At 47.7% G+C, this 25,000-nt stretch overlaps 1 protein-coding gene across 2 annotated transcripts in view; it reads right to left on the reverse strand.

Annotated features, from left to right (window-relative positions):
* Positions 1-15,203: 15,203 nt before the first annotated feature.
* LOC119462588 (solute carrier family 41 member 1) overlaps positions 15,204-25,000 on the reverse strand; it is a 520,047-nt gene continuing 510,250 nt past the window's right edge. For both annotated transcript variants that reach the window (XM_049672745.1, XM_037723922.2), the window contains 2 exons: positions 22,657-22,808; positions 15,204-15,957 (listed from right to left, as the gene is read on the reverse strand). In XM_049672745.1, coding sequence (XP_049528702.1) covers positions 15,778-15,957; positions 22,657-22,808 — 332 coding nt within the window. In that variant the 3' untranslated portion in view covers positions 15,204-15,777. The remainder of the gene's footprint in view (positions 15,958-22,656; positions 22,809-25,000) is intronic.

The raw sequence follows: 25,000 nt of genomic DNA on the forward strand, positions 1-25,000 counted from the left end.
TTCAGAGCCGCATGGAAGCAATACTGCAAGCTTTGCCAGGGGTTCAAGTCTATCACGATGATGTCATTGTGGCAGAAAAAAGAATGATTGCACCACGCTTCGCAAAGTATTGGAGTGGTTCCAACAGTCGGGAGTGCGGTTGCATCCAGACAAGTCCAAATTTTGCCAACCGGAAGTTGACTTCCTGGGTCACAGAATAAGTGCTCATAAGGTGCAGCCAAAGACGGAAAACATTGACGCAATCCTCGAGGTCAAGGAGCCGCAAAGCGCAGCGGAACTGCGGTCATTCTTGGGACTGGTCACTTATTACCACAAGTTCCTTAAGAACGCGTCCTCGGTGATGGCACCCCTGTACGAGCTTCTCCGCACAAATGTAAAATGGCGATGGGGCTGCCCACAGCAGGTAGCTTTTGACGAGGTGAAGACGAGGCTCAAGGAAGCCGAGTGGTTAGCTCATTTTGACGGCGACAAGCCTCTAATTCTCGATTGCGACGCGTCGCCAGTCGGAATCGGCGCTGTGCTATCCCACGATGTGGGTCAAGGTGTGTTACGTCCGGTCGGCTTCCGCTCCCGCATACTCACCCAAGCAGAGCGTAACTATTCACAGTTAGAGTGGGAAGCCCTCGCATTGTTATTTGGTGTGGTTAAATTTCGTGCCTATTTGCTCGGCAGAGTTTTCACCCTGATAACCGACCACAAACCGCTCGTATAGGCCTCTTCCATCCAGACAAGCCTGTACCTTCCATGGCTGCGGGCCGGATCCAGCGCTGGGCCCTTATCTTGAGCGCCTACAGCTACAATATCCAGCACAAGGATGGCAAGGCCAACGTTCCCGCTGACGCGCTCAGCAGGATTCCAGTATCCTCATCGACACTTCCCGAAGAATCCGAAGATTGCGATGGTTGTGAGTACGTTCTTTTCACAGACAGCCTCAACGATGGGGTGATTTCGGCCAAACAGCTAGCGGCCTTGACTTCAAAGGATAGAGAGTTAACCAAGGTACGGAAGTGGGTACAGGAAGGTTGGCTACGACGCCTGGCTCGACAGGACGAGCTTTTGAAGGTATTCTTCAACAGGAAGGACGAGTTGACTGTCAGTCAGGGACTCGCGTACTGGGGCCATCGTGTGGTGGTGCCCATGAAAAGCGCCACAGCGTGCTCAACCATCGAGGCCTTGCGCACCACGTTCAGCAGATTTCGTATACCGGAAACCATTGTGTCAGATAACGGCCCACAGTTCACGGGGAAAGAGTTCGCCGATTTCATGCGGCGCAATAACGTCCTACACTTGCGCACCGCACCGTATCACCCGCAGTCAAACGGACTGGCAGAACGGGCTGTGCGAACCGTGAAGCAGAAATTGAAGACAAACCGACAAGGGTCGTTCCAAACCCGTTTGGCGAGGATCCTGCATAGTTACCGAAGGACCCCGTTGGCCTGCGGGGAAACACCTGCAATGTGGCTGTTGGGGTTCCAGCCGCGTTCTAGATTAGACAACGCTGTGGTGCCTCTTGCTCCGGATGAACGTAGCCCCTGGCAGACTGATGTGCCCGGCTTCTTGCAGACAGGCAATCCAGTGTGGGTACGCAACTTTGGACAAGGAGAGCCCTGGACGCCGGCCACGATCCGGGAAACGCAAGGCGCCCGCATGGTAACGGCGGATGGTGCTACGGGCGAGATCGTACGCCGTCACTTGGACCAAGTGAAGGTGCGACTGCCGGACAGCTCATTGGCCAATTCACCAGTCCAGTGTCCCACTGACATAAGACCAGAAAGCAACACGGGCCCTCCAGAACCAGAGGACCCACCTGCAGCGGGATCGCCTGCATCAACAGACCTACGGCCCCTCGAGGCTACCCCAACCCTGAGGAGGTCCACTCGGATCCGAAGACCCCCCGAACGGTTTTCCCCTTAGAAAAAGGGGGGGGGGGGAAGAAGGTTATTGTGACGTCAGCCCACACGCGGCTATCACAGATTATCTGGTGGCCATCACTTTCGCCTCCCCTATGCCCTTTCCCTTGCTCTGCGATCTCGGGGCATATAAACAACGCCCAAGACAATAAAGCACGCTTTTTCCTTGTTGGCTCCACGAGTGCCGGCGTCTGGTCATTTCAAATGGAAGATGTGATGTTAAGCACAGACGTGCGTATGTACCCTGTACAACGGGAGTGGTCTACGAGTTCCCCCTGACCTGTGGAATGGTTGGTGTGGGGCAGACTGGAAGGTGTATTAACATGCGTTTGATGGAGCATGCTAATTCATTAGGAGACGGGAGTGGGAGGCATCTACCAGTTCATTGTGGCGCATGCGTGCAGGGATGCAAGCCCATCTTCAGCAGTACCAAGGTGTTAGGGCGAGCCAAGAGCCAAAGAGCAAGAGAGATCTTGGAGGCATCTTGGATAGCTAGACACGGGCCTGATAAGTGCGTCAGCGACTCATCCGTGTATCTTTCCAGCAAAGAGCGCGATTTCATTTTTAGTAGATAGAAGTCTTGGAACTTGTCATGTTTGTCATTGCGCATGCGCTTAGTTTGTTTCAAAAAGGGTGGTGTACTTTTCCAATAAACCAGTTGTTAGTCTGCGATCGTCCTGTCCACTTCATTATCGTGTCTTGTTTTAGCGCAGTTATAATTTTCCTAAATGTCTTACCAACTAGCCCCCCATCAAACGCTTCTCGATATCATTATGTTTCTACAAAGTGCGAGATACTAGCATTAGATGTAACTATTCCTGGTTGTTCGCCGTTTTCTTTAGTTAATGTATATTTTCCCGCAGGTGTTCAAGACATTAGACATCTTGATACCATTGTAAAATCTTGCAGGAAAGAAATTGCGATAGCGGGAGACTAATTCGCATCATGTGTCTTGGGGTTTCAGAACAGACTCATGTGAAAAGAGATTGTCGGATTGGGCAAATAATCAATTTTTTTGTTGCTTAAACACGAAAGCAGTTACATTTATTCGAGGCCTTTATAAATCAGCATTGGATCTAACATTTGCCAGTTCTGGGATGTCCGTCAGTTCCTGGTCTACAGTCGACTCTGCCTCAAGCAGTGACCATCTAGCCATTCGGTTTGATATTGTGTGCCCTCTTACTTCTTTAGAGTCTCCAGCGCGCATTTTTGTCAATTACCAGAAATTTTATAGTACCTTAAAAGCAACCCTCAACTCCCAGATAACGGTGCCGGATGATGTCAAAGCCATGAGCCTTTACGCTGTATTAAAAAGTTCCTATAAAAGGTCTCCGTTTAATGTTACCAAAGATAAAAGTACTCACTCTCCTTGGTGGAATTTGGAGTGCACGCGGGATTATAGACGACGAAAAGCCGCTTGGAAAAAACTACTTCACAATCAGTCTCTCAATAACTGGAGTGATTATAAGTTTGCAGCTGCCACATTCAAGAGAACAGTACCACATACCGAAGACGAATATGATGAAAAACATCATGCATTCCTCTCTAAGCCTAACAACAAAAAAGCTCTGTTCATATTTCTTCGGTATAGAAAGTTCATACCAACAAAGGCGAATATTGCGTCGGTAATTCTTTCACCACGTGAGATATCTGCTTCATTAGAATTCATAGGAAAGGCCTTAGCACAACGCTTAACATCATGTTTGCCAAATTGGCCATTAAGACCTCCTATCACGGATGACTTTGTAGAGTCACAGTGCCAGAGCTTTCCAATATCGTTAGATCTTTGCCTGCCTCAGCCCCAGGTCCTGATGGCATTTCCAATGCCATGCTAAAAATTTTGTTTGCAATGTCTCCTGAGGAACTTCTGAACACAGTGAATTAATCTCTAAAAAAATACTTGGATTCCTCAAGAATGGAGGACAGCCAAAATAATTCCGCTAGTTAAAAAACACGGAGCTGGCTACAATCTTGACAATATTCGGCCTATTTCTCTTACGTCAAATATGGTAAAACTTATTGAAAGAGTTCTATATGATCGCATGATGGATCATATATCTAAAAATTCGTTACTGAGCCCAAGCCAAATAGGTTTCCGACCTGGTCTCTCCTTTTGGTGTGCGCATGTAGACTTGGAAAGCCGTATGCAACTTGCTCGGAATAGAAAAGACTTGTGTGCTTTAGTGACTGTTGACGTGGCGAAAGCTTATGACAGTGTCGAGTACCCACTACTACTGGACAGATTACAGTCCTACAATTTTCCGAAATATATAACGACATGGATTTTTGCATTTCTAAGAAACAGAAAATTTTATTGTTTTCAAAACGGCTGTTCTTCAACAAAGTTTGATCAGACATGAGGGGTGCCCCAGGGCGCTGTTCTGTCCGTTCAATTCCACTGTGCCAGGAAGTTCATCTCTATGTCTATGCAGACGACATCGCATTTTTCGCGATAGCAAGAGACATCAATTCCCTTTACATGTCCTTGCAAACGTACCTATGTATTCAAGGGAAGTGGCTTCAAACCCTTCACCTGTCCCTAAACGTAAACAAAAGTGCAGTCCTTGTCTTTCCGCTTTCCGGGCCGATACATTTATCATTAGTATATGATCAGAGAACCATCCCACAGATAGAGTCGCTTAAGTACCTAGGTATCACATATGATGAAAAACTTAACTGGCGTTCTCACATAGAAAATACTGCAACGAAAGGGACACGAGCTGTAGGTTTATTACGTAGAATCAGTAGCTGGCGTTCTGGTATGCGAAGTGACACATTAATTATGACCTACCGTATGTATGTACGACCGATTCTAGAATTTGGCTGTGTTTTGTTTTCCGCAAGTGCAAAATATAAAATAAGACTACTCGTTCTTTTAGAAAGAGAAGTTCTTCGATTATGTTTAGTTCTGCCTAAATTCGTGGCTAATAACCAGGAAGCGCGATTACGTTCTATTCACACGAGATTCGGCATGCTTACGGTTCAAACCTACTTAAGGACTTATGAATCTCCTCTAGACGTACAGAATATATATTTATTAGTGAACCAAATTCATTTTTGAGAACACGTGGCCACGGTTACATACCCCACAGGTTGTATTTGTGCAGGCACAATTAGCACCTTTAAATGTTCGCATTAGAGAAATCATTCCGTTTGATAGGTCCATATTGTCCCTTAAAATAGAACTTGCGTACATGTTCCCCATTAACGCAAAGCTGCTGCCACCAACATATTTGAATGCCCTTTTACAAGACTATTTGACCATTTCCTAATAAATGTAATAGCGACTGATGCTTACTCGTGCGAAGAGAAGGCAGGCGTGGGAATTTACTCACCATCCCTCGATTGGTCACTTTCACTTCGCCTGCCAGATTACACATCGGTTTTTCAGGCCGAACTTCTGGCAATAGTTCTTGCATTGCGAAAGTTACCGCTAAACGTTACAAAAGTTGTTATCGTCACAGATTCCCTTTCTGTATGCAGCGCGCTTAACGCGTCAACAAATTCTACAGCTTTGAACACGTTTTATACATTAGCTCCACCCCACTTAAGGTTAGTTCATTCAGTATGGGTACCAGGCCACCGCGACATTCAACTTAATGAAATAGCTGATTCCTTAGCACGAGCTTCTTTAAAAGGTCCGGCGATATCTGTGCTGCCGGCAACTACGTATATCACTGCAGCCAAATATAGGCAGTTTTCTTTGACCGAAGACAAGAAAAGCCTCGCATTAGCAAAATCTACAGACTTTATACATCTAAATTATTCTTGGAACCGACAGTGGTGTCCTAACCGGCAATTCGAAGTGACATTTATAAAGCTGCGTTGCCTTATTCCACAACTAAATTTTTACTTGCACAGATGTGGTCTGGCGGCATCCCCATTATGCTACCCCTGCAATGAACCAGAATCCATCGATCACTTTTTATTATCGTGTCGGCGGTTTTCTAATCATTGACAACGATGTTTGGAAATCCCACTTCGCAATCTAGGACTGCCTTTAAGCAGTTCAGTTATTTATTTATTTATTTATTTATTTATTTATTTATTTATTTATTTATTTATTTATTATTTATTTATTTATTTATTTATTTTATTATACCTCAAGGGTCCCGTTAGGGACATTACATGAGGGGTGGGTACAGGGGATAGAACATAATTACAGTAAAAAACAGTTTGAATTACAGTTATACTCTCACTTGGAGCCACGGTGTTAGGATATAGCAACGGGAACGTTTGCCGAGCCATTTATAATTTTCTTTGTGACAGAAAAAGATTGCCTTATTAATATTTTCCCATCTTTCCATGATTTATTCATTTATCCTTCAATAAATTATAGACTTAGCAAATTCAAAAGTAATGTCACAAAATCACAATTACATTAGTATTATTATTAATATTCAAAATTTACGCCTATCCTTTACTGTATTTATTCTTAAATTCATATTACTATTCCTATCTAGGCAAGGCTAACTAACTTAGTATAGACTACTTAATTTTTTTTATTATCGGTTCGTTTCCCATCTTCAATTATTCATTTATTTTCCTTTAATTGATATTGTTTATTTATTTCTAAACTAATTTATTTTAAATTTCGATCATGATACTACCCGGTTCGTGGCCTATCCCCCACAGTGGGTTGTGCCATTCATTGAGGCATCATCACCATCGTCATGATCATGATGTAGCGTCGCCATCTTGGCCTCCGTTAGCTTCCCTGTAAATAAATTGTAAATAGCCTTGGGCATGAGCTACACGTAACATGTTAGAAATAACGCTCGTCTCCGGAAGTCATCGGTTCACGGCACTTGAAATATTTCTCTCCGCTATTAATGAACTAATAGGAAAAATTCTTGCGGTAGAACACTCATCAGAGGGCACGTCCAGCGTAGAACCAAAATGTCCTATGTGGCATGGTGCCTCCAAGAATGAAATAGCAACTCGGCCAGAAAACCATCCTTATGAATTCTCCAGGCTACTGAAAATAATACTTGTCTTCTCATAGCAGTCTTCAGCGCTACTCTTACACGTTGTCAACTAAAGTCTGCAGGTTTCCGCAGGTTGCCGAGACATTTGCCGTTGATCATGACTCCTAATGCTCCCCGTCTAATAGTTTGAATATTTTTTCTAAGCATGCAGTGAATATTATTGAGAGATTGCGGCTCCTTGTGTGAACCTTTCTTATTGGTACTTTGTTCCATTTCTTGTGAAGAATTAAGGTAGCTGTGGAGTGTTTATGGGTATTTGCCAAGATATTTATGCACGCTTCCTGTGCTTCTTCACTTAACAATGCTTCCATGACTGCTGCATGGTACCTCCAGTGAATCTAACGCATTTTAGTAATCTAAGAAAGCCATATAGAGATGTGCATTTTGCACATGTCTCAATTACCTGATTGTTGTCAAGGGTGTGATTTATATTTGAATATCCCTTCGTGAATCCAGCCTGTTCTTTGTGTTGACCTAAGACGAGGGTTGCCCAGATTCGACTGGTAATACTCTGGTGAATATTGACGCATGTACCTGTTTATCTTTCTTCGGTGACAGCTTTCACCGGCTAGCAAATGTTAAACTTTATCGCGCGGCACAAGACGCGCCTATATGATTTTGAACTTACGCGAATGTTATCGCTGATTCTGTGTGTTTTCCTCGCCGAACCTTGTATATTCAGATTGCATGCGGTACACGAATTGTGTAGTAGTTTCTGGAAACCACGCCAGCGGTTACTCTTGTTCCTTCGATGAGTGGTGCATAATAGCCGATTGGCCTCTGTGTTCACCGCTATCGTTGCGCTTCAAATGTCACTTACTTTTTGGGGGCACAAGTTCGCCCGATAAAAAGTTAGTTTCGTCATTCACAACTTTTCTACTGTGTTCTTGATGGCCACTACAATCTCACAATATCTTGCAGAACACCGAACTTAAGCTAATGAACCTACATTTCTTCAATTCTTTAACGTCTCCCTTCTGACCATTCAATTTGAGTACACGGCAGCGCGAAATGAGACGAGGACAGGCAAGCAATCAGGACGGGCGCTAACTCACAAGTGCCGTCCTGTATCTTTTCTTGTTCTCGTCTAGCCTTGCGTTGCCGCATACCAATTATTATTAAGAACTAGGCCTGTCGTCAGTTTTTTTTTTCTTTTCTTATGACCTGTTTGGTATGGTATGATAAAATTTTATTACGGTCCCTTGGAACGCGCGTCAGCACGTAGCGGGCCGCTCCCACGTCGGTACAGAAAGGCCGAGCCTTTCTGCTGCGTCGCGGGCCCGATGGACAGCTCATAGCTGTGCTTCAAGATCGGGGCTGCTTAGGGCAGCCTCCTATTTGCACGACGTGACATCGTCGCCGTCGCGTAACGCGGGGCACGGCCAGAACATACGTTCCAAGTTTGCTAGGTCTGAGCATAGCTCGCAAAAATTGGTCGATTGTATCTCTGGATAGATTCTGTGCAACAGTGCGGGGTTAGGGTATGCCCCTAACTGGAGTAATCTGAGTGCTAACGCCTGTGGCCTGCCTAGTTTCCTATGTGGCGGAGGGTATTGTCTCCGTCCCATGTAAAAATGCTTGGCAAGTTCGTTACATGAGGAGGGAGGGTCCCGACCTCAGCGCCGCGCCACCTGGTAGCTACGCGGTCAACGACTCCTCGCGCAGCTCTGTGGGCCGACTCGTTGAGGTTGGGCGGGGTGCCCTCGATCTACCCCATGTGTGCGGGGAACCTGATGATCGTGTGCGACTTGATGTCCTTGTCCCGCAGAATGCGCAGGACCTGCACCGAAACGGTGCCCTTGGCGAAAGCTGGGACCGCCGTCCGCGAGTCGCTGTAGATCGTGTTCCTTCTGTCGTCCAGCAGGGTCAGGGCACCTGCTCCGCCACCTCGGCCGACTTCATTCGAACAGTCGCAGAGTTCGTGATTTTCCCATGGTGATCGATGCCCACCACTACGAACGCCGTCCGGTCGGGGTACCGGGCAGCATAAAAAAAACAGCAATCCCGAGCCGGTTCCCGAGCCTTGTCCAGGAGAGCTAGCCTTGGCCCTAGCTCGTCTCCGACCCACGTTGTGTTTGGGATGAACGTTGCGTGAAATTGGAGGGACGACAATGCGTTCCCGCTGTTCCCAAGGGAGACCGCAGAAGCGGGACTCGATTTCCGCTGAAGGAACCCCCAGCTCCCGCAGGATGCTCCTATCCGCTTGGTTGGTGGACAGCCTGGTGTACTGCGCCCTCTCCGCGATCTCTTCCAGCGTGTTGTGCATGCCGAGACACATCAGTTTCTCGGAGCTTGTGTACATAGTCTTCCTGGTCAACGTGTTGAGCTTGTCCCTCTCCGACCTTTGCCAATTGTGCATGGCCGCCACGTAGGTAAAATGACACATCACAAAGGCGTGCACCAGTCTCACAGGATTGTCCTCTCCAAGACCCTGCTGCCGGTTGGCAACTCTTCGTATGAGTCTGATGGCATTGTCTGTTTTCTTGGCTAGTTTAGACACCATCAGGTTATTGGAGCCGTTCGATCTGATCGTCATAACTAGGACCCGGAGGGAGTCCACCCTGGGGATGACACCGTCCTCACTTGTCCGTAGAGTGATGTCGACGTCCTCTACAGGCTTCGAACCCTTCGGGTTGGGCCCCCTTCGCCTGGGCCTGTAAATGAGCAGTTCTGATTTCCGAGGGGAACACCGAAAGCCGGTTGGCTTAAGATATTCCTCCGTGACCTCGATGGCTTCCTGCAACCCAGCCTCCACCCATCCGTCACTGCCTCCAGTACACCAAATGGTGATGTCGTCTGCATATATCGTGTGATTGACTTCGGAGACCCTTGACTTCGGAGACCCTTGACTCTTGACTTCGGAGAGTCTCCTCGACAGACCGATCATGCTTAGCTTAAACAGGGTCGGGGATATGACAGACGCCTATGGCGTCCCTCTGAAACCCAGCCTAACCGAGTCCGAAACGAGGTCTCCCGCCCTGAGAGTGGCTTCTCGTCATGAGTAAGAGGCGGGCGGTGAAAGAAAAGAAGGACGATGTGAACCGAGCGGTCCAAACGGCACGAGACCGCGAGGCGCGTGAAGCGAGCCGTGATCGAAGGAGAAACGGTACCGTCTTAGCATTATCGACGTGGCTCTGGGCCAGGAAGGTCGCATCGACAGGTACGCTCTGGCGACAGGAGATTTGGAGGTCTGGCGGAGTCCGTGACGTGGGCAGTCCGAGGTGCAGCCGTCGACCTCGGAGACGTTCGAGCGAGGCTACTTGGACCAGCCGCAGCATCTCACGGCGGCCCGGGCACTCCAGAGAGGATCCCCCTTCATCGGCAGACCAGCGCGTTCGGTAATACCCGGAACGCCACGTCGGCACATTGAGAAAGGAGCTGGACGGAAGCGGCGGCCGAACACGTCGTTAGGCCTAACCCGTCGGGCCTCTCTGCCACGTCAGCAACAGCGACCGGGTTAAACAGGCTTCGGAGACGAACGGGTTGACGGACTGACTTCGAGGCAGCAATGATTATGCGACGGTCAGCGAAAACAACGACAGTGAGAAAGGCCCATCGAGATATCCGCCGGGAAAATACGTGAAAGAACAACGAACTCAGTAAGTACGTTCCATTCTAGTAGCGTCACAACAGTAGGCTAGAGTTTATTTATTTATTGTACCTCAAGGGTCCCATGAGGGACATTGTATGAGGGGTGGGTACATGGGATAATAATTAAAGTAAAAATTGGTGAATACAGGTCAAATGAATACAAGTCAGTTAGCGAATACAAGGCAGGAATAAATAAAATAATAATGATGCGCAGCAGTGTACACGATAATCCTATGTGTTAGCGTCGATGCGTGCGATTTCTTCGACGGCGGATTTGAATCCTGCATGGTCGGTGATCGTAGCGATATGGCCGGGAAGGCGATTCCAGTCACGCGCAGTACGAATACAGAATGATTGATGAAATGTTGTGGTGTGGGCACGTGAAGGGATGACGGCGTTTGGATGGGTGTTGCGTGACATGCGATGGACGGGAACGATGAGCTCGTTTTTAGGCGGCAAACAGTGAAAGAACTTGTGATAAAGGTTTAGTCGAGAATTTCTGCGGCGATGAGACAGGGCGGGTAGATCAAGTTCTGATTTCAGCGCTGTGATATTAGAGTTGTAGGAATAATCACTCAAGATGAATCTAGTAGCTTGGTTCTGGACGGCTTCGAGTGTCTTAATTAGGTTTAACTGGAAAGGGTCATATATTGCCTGACTTTCATGGAGGAAACGCCCAGAACTATCGAAGGCAGAATTAAGGGCATGTTTATTGATTGATTAGGTTGTATTTTTGAGTTTGAGTGTAATTAAAAATCTGCTTGCTGTGTTGCCATGCATCGCCCAACGCAATCTCTTTTAACACCCTCACGCCCCCAAGATTGGTGACAAAACACGACAATTGGCGAGCCTGCCAGGATGCGTTCCCGGATTTATTCCAGGATACGTTCCAGGATTCTATTTCAGCCCAGTCACTGATACTCGGGAGTTGCAGAGATGGATTGGAAGGCGATATCGGCTACTATTCGTTAGCAGAAGCTCAACAAAGAGCAGGGCCTCAAACTAATTGAGGATGAGAGGAAACGTGTCGAGGCCGTTAGATTAGCAGAACTTGCTGCAGTTAATAAAGCCTACGAAGAGAGAAAACAGTTCCTAGAGACAGAGATCAAGATGCTGCACGAAAGAGCACAAACATCGACAATGAAAGAGAGTTAGGCTGAGTTAAAGATGGAAAGCAGGGACGATAGCGTAGTAGAGCTGCATGACATGAGAGATGCCAGAAGTTGGCAGAGTAGATAGCGCCCGTGACGTCGCAGTTGAAAAGCGCACCACTGAGGAACTCTTGGTGCAGAGTGACCAGGATAAAAGGATGGCTGACATCCAGATCGAGGTTTATATAACTAGAGAGCGGAAGGTAGTAGCTCCACCTCGGAACGACATGCCGTTATTAATTGAAGCCTGTATCAGGGATAGGATAAAAGGATGGCTGACATCCAGATCGAGGTTTACATAACTAGAGAGCGGAAGGTAGTATCAGAAGCATCAGAAGTGATGAGTCAGCCAAACCCCGAGAGAGATGAGAAAGATGATATATGCCCTAGTTGCCTAAGAGGTGCAACGCGTAAGGGTAAGTGGATTCGTAGGAGGTTGAAAGCACGACGGCGTAAGAAAACGCGTGTGCATGAGAAGATGTGGGCGCCAATGAGAAAGAAGCCAGAATTGTACCAGAGCCATTCCAAGCCGTACAATCAATCGGTAGGTGTAGGAAAGAGAAGGAGACCGGCTGGAAGTCGGCAAGCATGGGAGCTTAGGAAAAGGCGGAAAAAGTGAACAGATATAACTGATAGGCTACAAAAGGAATATCATTTAGTAATGCCCTATAACAACTAGATTGTCACTTTTCACAAATGTGTGTAGATAGTAAGTTTATTCATGCAGAGTGTTTTGGGACAGTGAACATTGCGAACAGTTGAGTGAAGTGTATTAGGTGGTGTAATGTGAATAGTGAGTGAAAATGTGGTGCTGACGAGTGAGCCACGAGTACAAGTAAAGTGCGCGTCACACATGAGTCAAGTTCATCACAGAAAATAAGGACGAGAGAAAGCAGTTTTTTTGGAAAAGAACTCTTGAAGAGGGGGCCATTGTCATGAGTAAGAGGCCGGCGGTGAAAGAAAAGAAGAGAAGGACGATGTGAACCGAGCGTTCCAAACGGCACGAGACCGCGAGGCGCGTGAACCGAGCTGTGATCGAGGGAGAAACGGTACTGTCCTAGCATTATCGACGTGGCTCTGGGCCAGGAAGGTCGCATCGTCAGCTACGCTCTGACGACGGGACACTTAGAGGTTCGGCCGAGTCCACGACGCGGGCAGTCCGAGGAGCAGCCGTCGACCTCGAAGACGTTCGAGCGAGGCTACTTGGACCAGCTGCAGCATCACACAGCGGGCTGGGCACTACAGTGAGGATCCCCCTTCATCAGTAGACCAGCGCGTTCGATGATCCCCGTAACGCCACGTCGGCACTGGAGAAAACAGTTAGACGGAAGCAGCGGCCCAGAACGTCGTTAGGCCTAATCCGTCGGGCCTCTCTGCCACGTCAACATCCACGACCGGGTTACAGGCGTCCACAAAGGCGACGACATCGTCAAGATCGTCGGAAGCAACGGCTCCGAAAGAGACGCGACGTCACTTGCACGAAGATCCGCAGGAGTCAGCGTCAAACGTGAGAACATTCCACTCAAACAGCGACGCAGCCAAATAGGCTAGAGTTGTCCGACTGAGGAGTGTAGGGATAAGACTGACTTAAAGGACAGCCTAATTAGCTACTGGTTTTGTATACGGCTGAGAGCCGCGTATATATGTTACAGTTGATTTGTTTATTATTTGCAGTTATATTCTAGTTGAGTTTTCTGTGTTTGTTTAAACTGTTTTAATAAATCATGTTTGCTGTGTGGCCATGCGTCGTCTACCCCCATCTCTCATAACACCTGCATGCCCCCGAGATCGGTCACAAAACACACGACACTTCTCTGTCCGCAAGGAATGATCGTGTGTAGTCGTGGAAGTGCTTGCCCAACCCGAGGCTAGATATCTGGCTCAAGACAATGGAGTGCAAGACGCTATCAAAGGCCTTCTCGAGGTCTAATTTAAGTATGGCTCTCGTGTCCCTCGTGTTATGGTCAATGACTTGATATTTGATCAGCTTCATGGCACCCTGCGTTGACAGTCCTGCCCAGAAGCCTATCATATTGTGTGGGTAAATATCCCGGTCTTCCAAGTATCGCGAGACCCTATTTAAGATAGCATGTTCGGCCCAACTTGCTAACGCATGAAGTGAGTGAAATCGGTCGGCGGTTATCGAGACCAGGGGGCTTGCCCGGCTTGGGGATGAGGATCGTGGCAGCCCTCCTCCACATCTCCGGTACTTTTCCGTTGTTCCACATCTGGATGATAACGTTCGTCAGGTACTCCACCGACTTGTCGTCCAGGTTCCTCAGTGCCTTGTTTGTAACTCTATCCGGACCCGGGACCGACCTGCCGTTTAAATCGTGCAGGGCCCGCCGGATCTACTCGACACCAAACTCCGCATCCAGCTCCGGGTTCGCGACGCCCCCATATTCTGGGACGGGGGGCGCCGGACCAGAGGCTACCGGCAAGAACTTCTCGATCAATCTTTCCATCACTTCCTCGTCCGAGGATTCTTGCCTGCCCCCGTACAGTGCTCTTCCCAGCGTGCTCCGCTGGTTCGACTTGGTGTTGGTCTCATCCAGCAGATGTTTTAGGTGGTTTCAGGCGCCCCCGCTCCGCATCTGGCGGTCAATCGAGTTGCAAACTTCATCCCATTGCTGTCTGGAAAGGACCTTGCATTGCTCTTCGATGCTTCTGTTGACCTCGGCAATCTTCTTGCGGAGCCTTTTTGAGCCGCTGACACTTCCATCCGGCCAGAAGGGACTGCGTAGCCTCGAGTAGGTGCGCCAGCCTGCTGTCCATCTTCTGTACCGGGAGGTCTGTGCTAACCTCTTTGGTCGCGCCCTCAATGTCCTCTCGAATCTCTGCAATACATCGCTCTAGGCCGGGCCTCTCTTCCCCGGTCCGCTCTTATCTCAGCTTGCGGAACTTGTCCCAGTCGGTGAACCGGAACTTGCGTTGTCTGTTCTGCTCGATCCGAAGGACGGTGGCCAAGACGTAGTGGTCACTGCCAAAGTCCACGTTAAGGTTTGTCCATTTAACCTCTGCCACTCCCTGTTTGGTGTTTGCTAATTAAAAGACATATTTACTGCTATCAACAGGAATACGTCAATAGAAGGCGGTGTATATCACATAGGTCCATTTCTTTCATTTCATTTTATTGATACTTGCTTTATTCCTGTGAAAGTTAATCTTAAAGCATACTCTACGTTTTGTCGGATACCTTCGAAAACATTTAATGCCAGCTTGCTAAATGCGCTCCTTGTGCTTAATTGTGTAAAAGTGAACACACAGGATGAAAAAGTGCAGGCTTTCAAAACTGTTTTTATTATCAACAGAGCATGAAGAATTCATGCAAACGCAAAGTGGCACGTCGGAATCTGTCGAGTGCATAAAATTGTAGTGCAACGCTTCGCCGGCCAGGCCAATAGCAACTTCGAAGGACAGATTGGCGAAATGCTCTATATAGGGGGGCGAAACTATTAAAGCCAGCGTCAAAATCATTCACAAATGTCGAATATCGCATACTATGCAGCAAAGAACTTCGGTGAAGTGACGCACATGCGGCTTTCTTTTCTTGGACTCTGGTACTCAGAAAACATACGTCAATCGCGACGCGCTCTCGGTGGACGTGGAACCGGCGATGAAAACGTATATAGCTGAACCCAGTAGACGCCCCATCTGATTTCATAGGAAAAAGAAATAGCGAGAGCACAGGATTTGCTAGTTCGTCTGTCCCAACAGTCACGTTTGTCGGCCACAAACACTCATTAAAAGTGGGACCACGCAAAGCTAGAAGGCGATAGAAATGTATACTGCATGTGTACCATTGAATTTGCTTTAAAAATGCTGAGGAGCTTGGGGACTGGCCGGAAACAGCGATTGGGGGTGATTGGCGTCCACATTGACGCATGCATCGAAAGGCTGCAGCAGAGGGGGAGTATATTGACGAATCATTCAAAATCTGAACAACGGCTCGTTCCAGCGTCTGCGAGCTTGTCGGCAGCCGTTCGCCAGTGTCGCTAATATACCGCGCGCCGACAGCGCAGAGGCTGACACTGAACATCTGTCACGTGCGGGGAACTGCGGCGAGAGATTCGGTGCGGTCGGCAGCCCAGCGTTTGCTTCCACATGATTCTCTTGCCACAACCATGGAGACAGTCTTCATAGCAGCTGCGTGTCGACGCCGAGCGGCTCCATGAGCGCGAACACGGCCGCCAGGAGTGCGGTGCCGAGCACGTCCCCTAGGGCAGTTACGTACGGAATGGCCGTCGAGTCCGGGTCCATGCCCCGCCGCCACAGGTAGCGCACGATGCGCCGCGTCGCCAACAGCAACGCACCCACCTGCGACAAAGAGACGGCGCGGGACGCAGCCAAGAAACAAAGACGGCAGGCTTGTGCGACCTCAAGGCCCGAATTACAGCGAACATGTTTCTTTCCAGTTTCTCAATTTCAGTTGCCTGCAACTAAACACCACGATTGACAACCTTGTTCGTATATAACGCTTTCAAGCGCTTGCTTAATGAATTTTTAGCAAACGCCGTATTTCACCCACAGGCATTTAACTTTGCATGGCACCCCATTTCCATCAAACTTGATTTCGGGGGCTGCGATAGCGCCTCCAGTTCAGCTAGCTTAATCCTAAACTATACGCAGTTGGTAAAACGCACTTCTAAGGCTGTGGAGAACATTCATAAGTAACATAATGCAAAAGCCATAATTATCCCACACACTATGAACTTTGCCTGCTCATCACCCATAATCTGCCGTATAATTCCGCGTAGCAAGGTGACTCATTTAGTTAACAGAAAACAGCACGTGCGCCTCGTACAACGCAAGAAAATAGTGACAAAACAAGGATTCAGTAGTTATTTCTAAATCCCATAATTAAGGCACAAACGTGGAAAATAAACGTGTTAATTAAGCTCCACATTACAATTACAATGCCCCCTCCCTTATTTTCACCAAATCTACACTAGATGTGACGGAGAGTTCTCTGGGCCAATGGGAAACGACGTACGATGACTGTGCAACGCTGTCGAGCCCTTCCTGAAGCAACTTCTTCCAAAGCCGATAAGTTATTCACACACTTACCTACCCATGCACATTAGCTATGCAACCCTCCGCCCCTGTTTTTTTTTTTTTTTTTCAAGTTCGATGTCGGTGGCAGTTACAGCTCTCATAGGACAACAGGACAAATGCATTGCGAAAGTCGACTTACGCGTCTCAATCCACCCCTGCCTGACGCATTAATGCGACGCGCTTTCCTAGCGCATTATCCCCGTTTACATGGATGCGATGCACTAGAAAATTAATGTGATGCGATGCGATGCGCCAGTTGTCGCGTTCATGTAAACGCGGCTTATGTCGAGGGTTAAATTCGGTTGTATAGCTAGGCCTATACTCGTGTAGCTAGGTTGAACTTAATAGTAGCTAGGTTAGGCCTTGGCTGCGCCTGAGTTCCAATGCCGACACCGCGTTCCACCACGTTGCAATGCCGACAACGCGTTCCAGCAGACCCGCTCCGTAAATGCGTGTCTCTCTCTCTTGGACTTAGGGCCGTCACTGCGCGTTGCATAGCGCAGCTTGCAACACCGACACCGCGTTCCAATATCGACACCGCGTTACAATGCCGACAACGCGTTCAAGCAGACCCGCTCCGTGAATGTGTGTCTCTCTCTCTCACTCTCATTTTATTTATCTCTCTCCCGAGCATAGCGCGCAAAACCTCTTCTTCACCTCGCAGGGCATTGGCACGAGCGCGTGCGAACGCGCCAGCTGTGGACGAAGACGACGACTCTCGAACGCTATCATATGGTTCGCATAAATGCATGTTCTGCAAGAGTGGCTGTATAGCCTATGTATCTTCGAAGTCACATTTCATTCGCATGATTTCACAATTGAAACACTTTTATGATCAGAGAGACTCCCAACCAGACTGCTATCCCTTGTTGATGCAGTGTATCCTTTTGCCTCCCTTTTAGAGAACTGCTTACTGTAATAATTGTACTGTGAAGTGTTTGTTTTGTGCTTGCAGACACGGCTAAGACTGTTTTGGCCGCTATGAAAATATCTCATGCATGTACGTTTTATATTCCTAATAAATAACATGCAAAAAAAAAGCCGGCAGATCCCACGCCCTGTGGGAATCAATGTGACGCGAAACAGTGTGCGGGGAGCCTATCAAGTTAACGAAACGACCATGAGAGCACCAAGACGTAGGCGGCTCTTTAATGACCTACATGACACGCATGTCATGACATTGATGTCATGAGTCGAGTCCCTTTAGCTACACCTAAGAGACCTTAAGGTGAAAGCCTTACTCATGCTCATGACTACCACCATCATTTACTGTTTCCTTCACTGAGTACCTACTTGAGAACCCATTTCAGTGGCTTTTGAGTGTTAACGTTTTTTCTGAGTCATGCTCATTACTATGACTTCTACCACCATCCTTTAGTATTTCCTTCACTCAGTACCGACGTCCGAACCCGTTTCAGTGGTTTTTGAGTGTTAATATTTTTTTCGCTGAGTCATTGTCATTTTTGCTCAATCACGGTCATGACTATGACTTCGACCAACAACTCGTAGCCTTTTCCTTCACCTAGTATGTCACCTGAACCAATTTCATTGATTTTAAGTGTTAAGCTTTTTTCGCTGAGTCATTGTCATTTTTGCTGAGTCATGCTCATGGCTATGACTTCTACCATCATCCCTTAGTGTTTCCTTGCCTTAGTACCCACCTCCGAACCAATTCCAGTGGTTTTTGAGTATTAATCTTTTTTCGCTGAGTCATTGTCTATTTTGCTGAGTCATGCTCATGACTATGACTTCTACCAGCATCCTGTAGTGTTTCCATCACTTAGTACCTACGTGAGAACCTATTTCAGTGGCTTTTGAGTGTTTATATATTTTTCGCTGAGTCATTGTCATTTTTTCTCAGTCATGGTCATGACTATGACTTCTACCATCATTCTCTAGTGTGTCCGTCCCTTTGTACCCATGTCAGAACCCATGGAGGAAAGAAACAAAACAAGCGAGGCCCTGAGGTCACATTTTTGAAGCCGGAAGCGCAGCCATGTTGATGTGTCATCTCCCTCTGCACCTCCAATCAGGGGTTCTGCAGCTCGCCGGAGCAGATGGGCGCGAACTTTGAACTTGCAATGTTACGAGCCGCCGGAAATGTGTGCTGCCGACGCGCATCAAAACAAAGTCTACGAACTTTCGTAGCGGTTTTAGTGAAACTGACACGCTCCTGTGTTTTTCCGTGGCACGTTGAAGAAGACGACGAAGACCCGCGCCCTGATTGTTGAGTGTGTTTGTTGCTGGCGGACACTCACGGACCCAAAACGCAACTTTCAAGTTTACACGCCACAATCCAAAGTCAGCTTTTCTCGCGAACAAAAGGTGCTGCGAGAAAGACACCGGCAGAAAAATCTTATCTCACTTTTCAGAGGCCGATAGCAGCAGCGAAAGCTTCAGGAGCGCGGTTCCTATGGCAACGTTGACATTTGGGGCACCCGTCCCAGTGCTCCATTGCGAAAAACAGCACGTGACTTCCGCCACATTCTCTCCAATACGTCCGTGCTGGCCGGGGCCTCTCCTGGGTTTCCTTCCTCCATGTCAGAACCCATTTCAGTGGTTTCTGAGTGTTAATCTTTTTTCGCTGAGTCACTGTCATTTATGCTGAGTTATGCTCATGACTATGAGCATGAGCCAACATCCTGTAGTGTTTCGTTCACTTAGTGCCCATGTCCGAACCCATTTCAGTGGTATTTGAGTGTTAATATTTTTCGCTGGGTCATTACCATGACCTACATGACACGCATGCCATGAGATTTATGTCATGACCTATCACTTATGTTCGTCATCATCATCATCAGCCTATATTTTATGTCCACTGCAGGACAAAGGCCTCTCCCTGCGATCTCCAATTACCCCTGTCTTGCGCTATAGCGTATTCCAACTTGCGCCTGCAAATTTCCTAACTTCATGTTCGTCATACGTATGTTCGTCATACACTCCTGTTATACTATGCCAATTTTGGAACCTACCGAGTTAACAAAACGACCATAAGAGCACCTAGACGTACGCAGCAGTTTCATGATCTACATGACACACATGTCATAACATTCATGTCATGACATATAATTTATGTTCGTCATGTACTCTTGTCATAGTATGCATATTTTGGTACATACCAAGTTAACGAAACGACCATGAGAGCACAAAGTCGTAGGCGGATAGATAGATAGATAGATAGATAGATAGATAGATAGATAGATAGATAGATAGATAGATAGATAGATAGATAGATAGATAGATAGATAGATAGATACTGTTAAAGTAGCAAATGTTCGCCAAGAAATGCTTCGCATTTAAAAGTGGCTCTATAGCCTAGTGGTTACGACGCTCACCTTGGGACCGTGGGTACGCGGGCTCGAATCCCGCCTCGGCAAGGAAGTTTATTTTCTTTTATTTCTTTCTTCATTGCTAATGATGATAGTTTCTTGATACGAACCACAAACTACGGCTGGCTTAAACAGCTTCGCTGTTAAAACTCCGAAACGCTTGCGTGCGTAAGTTACATCAAAGGCCATAATTAATCCGCATATTTCGAAGTTCGCCTAATCAGCCCTTTCCTAGATCTTATTTTCGTTCATCGTGAACCAGGTGCCTCCGAGGACACCGGACAAACCTACTCGAACCTCGTATAACTCATGAAATTAGGGCGAACGAGGGTTCAGTAAATATTTGCAACGCTTCTAATTATGGCAGAGACGTTCAAATTTCGCCACACGTTACATTTAACATGCCCTCAATATTTACCAAATGTATGCACCGCTCACAAGCGATGTCAATGCACGAGGACGAAGGCGATGTAGAATGGGAATGGCGATGGCATGCACAGCGGCACACGTAGTCTCAAAACATGTGCAGGATATACGCTACCTCTTGTCTCGCAGTGGCACTCAACAAGATCACTCAACAATGCATGGGCACCCACCTATGGTTAAATCAAAGAAAATCTAGTAAACAAAGTATTCCGAGTAATATAATGCGCAATTTCATTTACATGTTGGTGTGCTTTTTATCAAAACACCAAATCAAAGCGCCAAATGGCCCATTGTGCGAAAAAGCCGGCTTCATCTGTACAAGCGAAATGGCACCTAATTTCCATTGGCTGCGACGCCAAGTTACGAGCGAGCCTCGACGTAGCTGAGTGAACGAAAGGGCACGCCTGCTGCAGCAATAGCGCGCCAGGTGTTGCGTGAGGGGAGAGGACATGTCACCCTCGCTCACGCTCTTTATGCACGCATTCCTTGGCCGCGCACGTTCCAACTGCACCTCGGTAAGGTCAAACGCGCCGAGCGTCTCAACTTGCCCGCGATCAATCGAAGGACCGCTCAGTGGCGGTCCTTCTTTAGGTCGGGGGCTGCTATGCATGGGAAAGGAGAAATCGTTTTAAAATCCGGCGTCGGCATTGGCGCCCGCGGCCGAGAAAATCGTCGTCCACGCAGGCCCTGCAAATATATTTAAGTATGCCACAACATTCTATCATTAATGCTTGCTCATACCTTGTCTTGCATTCTTGGCAAAGCTATTCCTCGTAACTTTGAGAATGACAATCCATAAACAAATATCATGAAACAAAACACCCACAGCGCACGCCTTTTATGTTAAATCTTCTCAGGCAGAAATATTAAAAGTACGCAACAAATACGGAAACCTGAAAATGATGTAATTTCTTTGGCGCGGTTGTGCACTATATCCGGGATCGGTCCATGCAAGAGACCGCGTTTCTACGAGAAAGCTGGCCTAGGTGCATAGCGTTCGCCGCCAGTGTTTCCCGGTAACCATTGCGGTTGCTTAAGCTGCACTTGTCGGGAAGCGTGAAAAGCAGTCAGGGATATTTGAATGCTATCGCGTTACACATTAAAAAGCGAAGCTTAGGCTTCCTCCCAATTTTTTTTTCCAACCACTGCACCAAAATTGGTGGGTTTTGTTGCATTAAAAAGAAAAGGTTTGAATCTAGTGACTGTCGGTAGCGAATTGTTTATTTAGGCTGCCAATGTTTTGTTACATATTGTCAAAATTGCAAATTTTCCAGAAACAAAAACTATGAAGTTGACAACTCTGTAACTAAGCAATGAAAAAAATTTCACCGACGATTACGACACTCCCTAAAGCGAAATTTGAGCGCAGGTCTATACGTGTTGTCATTTCGCGGCTGGCGCGTGTCTCGTGCGGCACGTTGCAAACGGAGCTAATCTGAAGATCGTGGGAGCCATCGCGTGGGTGATTCACAGCAGCTGCCTACCAGTTTTCGCTGTGCTCAGTTACGCAGGAAGGGGCTGCCTCTAAAATGCGCTTCGAGTGTGTGTTTTTTAGCGCGTCAGGCCAAATCAAAGTTCTCCGTCGATGCCGAGCTTCGCCGTACGCTCACGGAAAAACTTTTATGGAAAACAATATGTTTGGAACAAACCGAGAACATTCCAATATTTTCTGGGTTTGCGAGAGTACCCGTGGCCCCTCTATGCATGTAGCCACTGCGCTCACAGCCGGGAGGAAGGCGACGCACTGCGAAGCAGCATTCTCGCGTTCTTGCATTGTTCCCCGCTCTGAAGGCGCTCAAGGCTATCAAATCCGCTCGTCAGTTTCGGCTCACCCTGTGTGGCACTCAACTGTTGTAATTCTTGGAGCCCTACGGCCCACCATATTGTAAATCCGGCTCAAAGCATCCAAGAGTTCTTGCGTCCAAGTTGACTAAGTCACCGTATGCTTGCCAAGACCACCGAGACGCTACGTAACGTGCACCTTCATGCGTGCGAGTGTGTGCATGTGCGTGTGTATGTGCGTGTTCGAGTGTGTGCGTGTGCATGTGCGTGTCTGTGTGTGCGCGTGCGTGTGCGAGAGTACGTGCGAGTGTGTGTGTGTGGGTGTGTGTGCGTGCTGTCGCGAACGGTTCAGGCCGCACAGAGCTCATGGCCAATTCAACATGGCCTCGAAAAAGAGCTCGTCTAAGGAATCACCTGTGCTTACCTGCAAGAGAGCCGCGCCGTTGTAGAACAGCACGAACAAAGCGTTCAGCTTGACGGAGCCGTTCTTGAGAAGTGAGATCAGAGTCATGAAGATGACGTGGCCGGGAACCACCAGCAGAACCAGGAGCAACGATCCGCGCTCGTTGGCTTCGGCTACACATGCGGTTGAAAAGACTCGCTTTACATTTCCGATTCGCATTAGTATAGTAGCGAAAGAGCTGAGTTCAGTGAGGTAAGACACAAAGAGATCACACCACGATACACGTGGAACCACATGAATGCCGAGAACGCGTGAGCACTCCTGGATTCTGATGAGATACTGTCTGCTGTGGGCGCACATTTTTACGAGCCCTTTATAGCCTGTGGCGATTTCTTGTAAAATAAAGCAGTGTGACAGCTGGAAGAGAATTTTTGCACCATGGGAAACGTAAGGGAGCAAACTCAAACTTTATGCTGTACAAGTATGCGAAAGTACACAAAATCCTTCCTCTATCTGAATATTAGCTTACATAGAGCTAGCTTACTTCAGCTCTCTGACTACACTCTACGAAAGAGAGGTACGTGTGATCATAGCTGTTTTCAGGGGTAAAGGACCTTTTCTTGTGGGGAGTCCTCTTGGGGGCAAGGTAGCATTCTTCTAAGGGAACCAAGTGTTACGGAGCAACTGTTTATACTGGGCGTAGTTTTAGATCTCGAGGGGCTGTTATTTAAGCTCTTTCTATGGCTATATATATGCGACAGGTCCTTAAAAGGACCGACAACCGTCCAGAAGGCGGAAGGCATGTAAACAACCACTACCGATCACAGAATGCTTACTTTTGACATCGCTTAACCTTCTCTTCGTCATAATGTCACACGAAAATGGAATATAGATTGATAGCCGCGGCGTAAGGGCAGTAAAGCTGTGTTCCCAGGGCACCGGTGACTGGACGCTGGTTGCAAGTCGCCTCTTATCGTGGTTCCCGCTCGCTCGAGATGTTTGACAGCAGTCGTTACATGTTTCGAAAGACAGTGATTTCCCTACACCCCCTGGGGGTTGAACACACCCGCCCCTTGTTTTTTTTTTTTTTTTTTTTTTTTGAAGGCACCCGCTTAATTCACAACGACTTTGCTTTCTTTGGTTTTCACGCGCGATGCAAAATGTTGTGTAATAGCGCCGGAAGAAGGGCACGAACGGACACATTGTCTTTGGCTTGCTTGTGAAAGAAAGTACGGCGACTACGACGACCGCCCGGGCTTTAAAGCGTCAGGCCCAGGGTGCAAGCGTGGGAAACGTGCAGCAAGGCGATGTTGCCGCGGGGACAGAACGCCGCATCCGAACTCCGCGTCAGTCATCGTCAACGGCGGTGACACGCCGTCTGTAAGACCACTAGGGACAGCGCCGAGCGTTTACAGCGCGCGCGTCGGAGAAAAAGGTGCTTCTCGAACAAACTTCTAGGCGCGCGCGCCAGCGAACATGTCCCAGCACAAGGCCCCGGCCCTGCTCATCCCCGCGACCTTGGAGAAGGCTCGAGAAAATTCCGGAGCTGTCAGGAAGACAGAGGGAAAGGGACGTAGCCTTCCACGTACTGCGGCACCACGGTGTAAGAACATTTAGGTGTTGACACTGGGCGCGCGCGAGCGTCCAGATTATGTTCTTTAAAACGTTTATAGACTGCGAGAAAAAAAAAAACGAGGACACAAGAAAGAAGCACACACGACACCACTAGCGCAAGTGAAACCGTGGCCTAGACCAAAAACTGCGTGAGGTAAGAAAAAGATTAGGCCCCAGTGCTCAACCATGCACGAAACGAACTACACCGAGTGTGTTTGTGGGGTAGTGTATTCAATTGCCTTGACTTGTGACAGTACTTATATTGGACAAAGGGGCAGGCGCTTTAATAAAAGGGCATGGGAACACCAGTGGCATGTAAATAACAATGCAGAAGGCACCTCGGCCCAACACTGTAACAGATGCAGAGGAAAATATGAGGGCGGAAGAAACAACCTTTGCAAACCAATTCTTAAAAACACAATGTTCATGTTCAAATCGAGGGACCAGACCGAAAGGGAGATTGTTGAAGCTTTTTACGTAATAAAAACAGGCGACAAGTGTAACAGCACGCCGTCTCTCTCGTTGTTACCAGAAGAAGTTAATTTTCTGGAATGTGCCTTGTAAAATCCTTCTTGGTATTCAAATTTTTTGTTAGTTTTTGGTTTTTCTTTGATTGTTGGTTTTATACTGAAACCATGGCCTAGACCATAAACTGCGTGAAGAAAATAGAAGACAGAAAAAACCAAAGAAAAGAAAAAGGGAGGGGAAAATGCCGAAAATGCCTCAGCGCTAGTTTTCCACCAGGTTTTAC

This window comes from Dermacentor silvarum, chromosome 8 (genome assembly GCF_013339745.2).
Source record: "Dermacentor silvarum isolate Dsil-2018 chromosome 8, BIME_Dsil_1.4, whole genome shotgun sequence".
Taxonomy (NCBI): Eukaryota; Metazoa; Arthropoda; class Arachnida; order Ixodida; family Ixodidae; genus Dermacentor; species Dermacentor silvarum.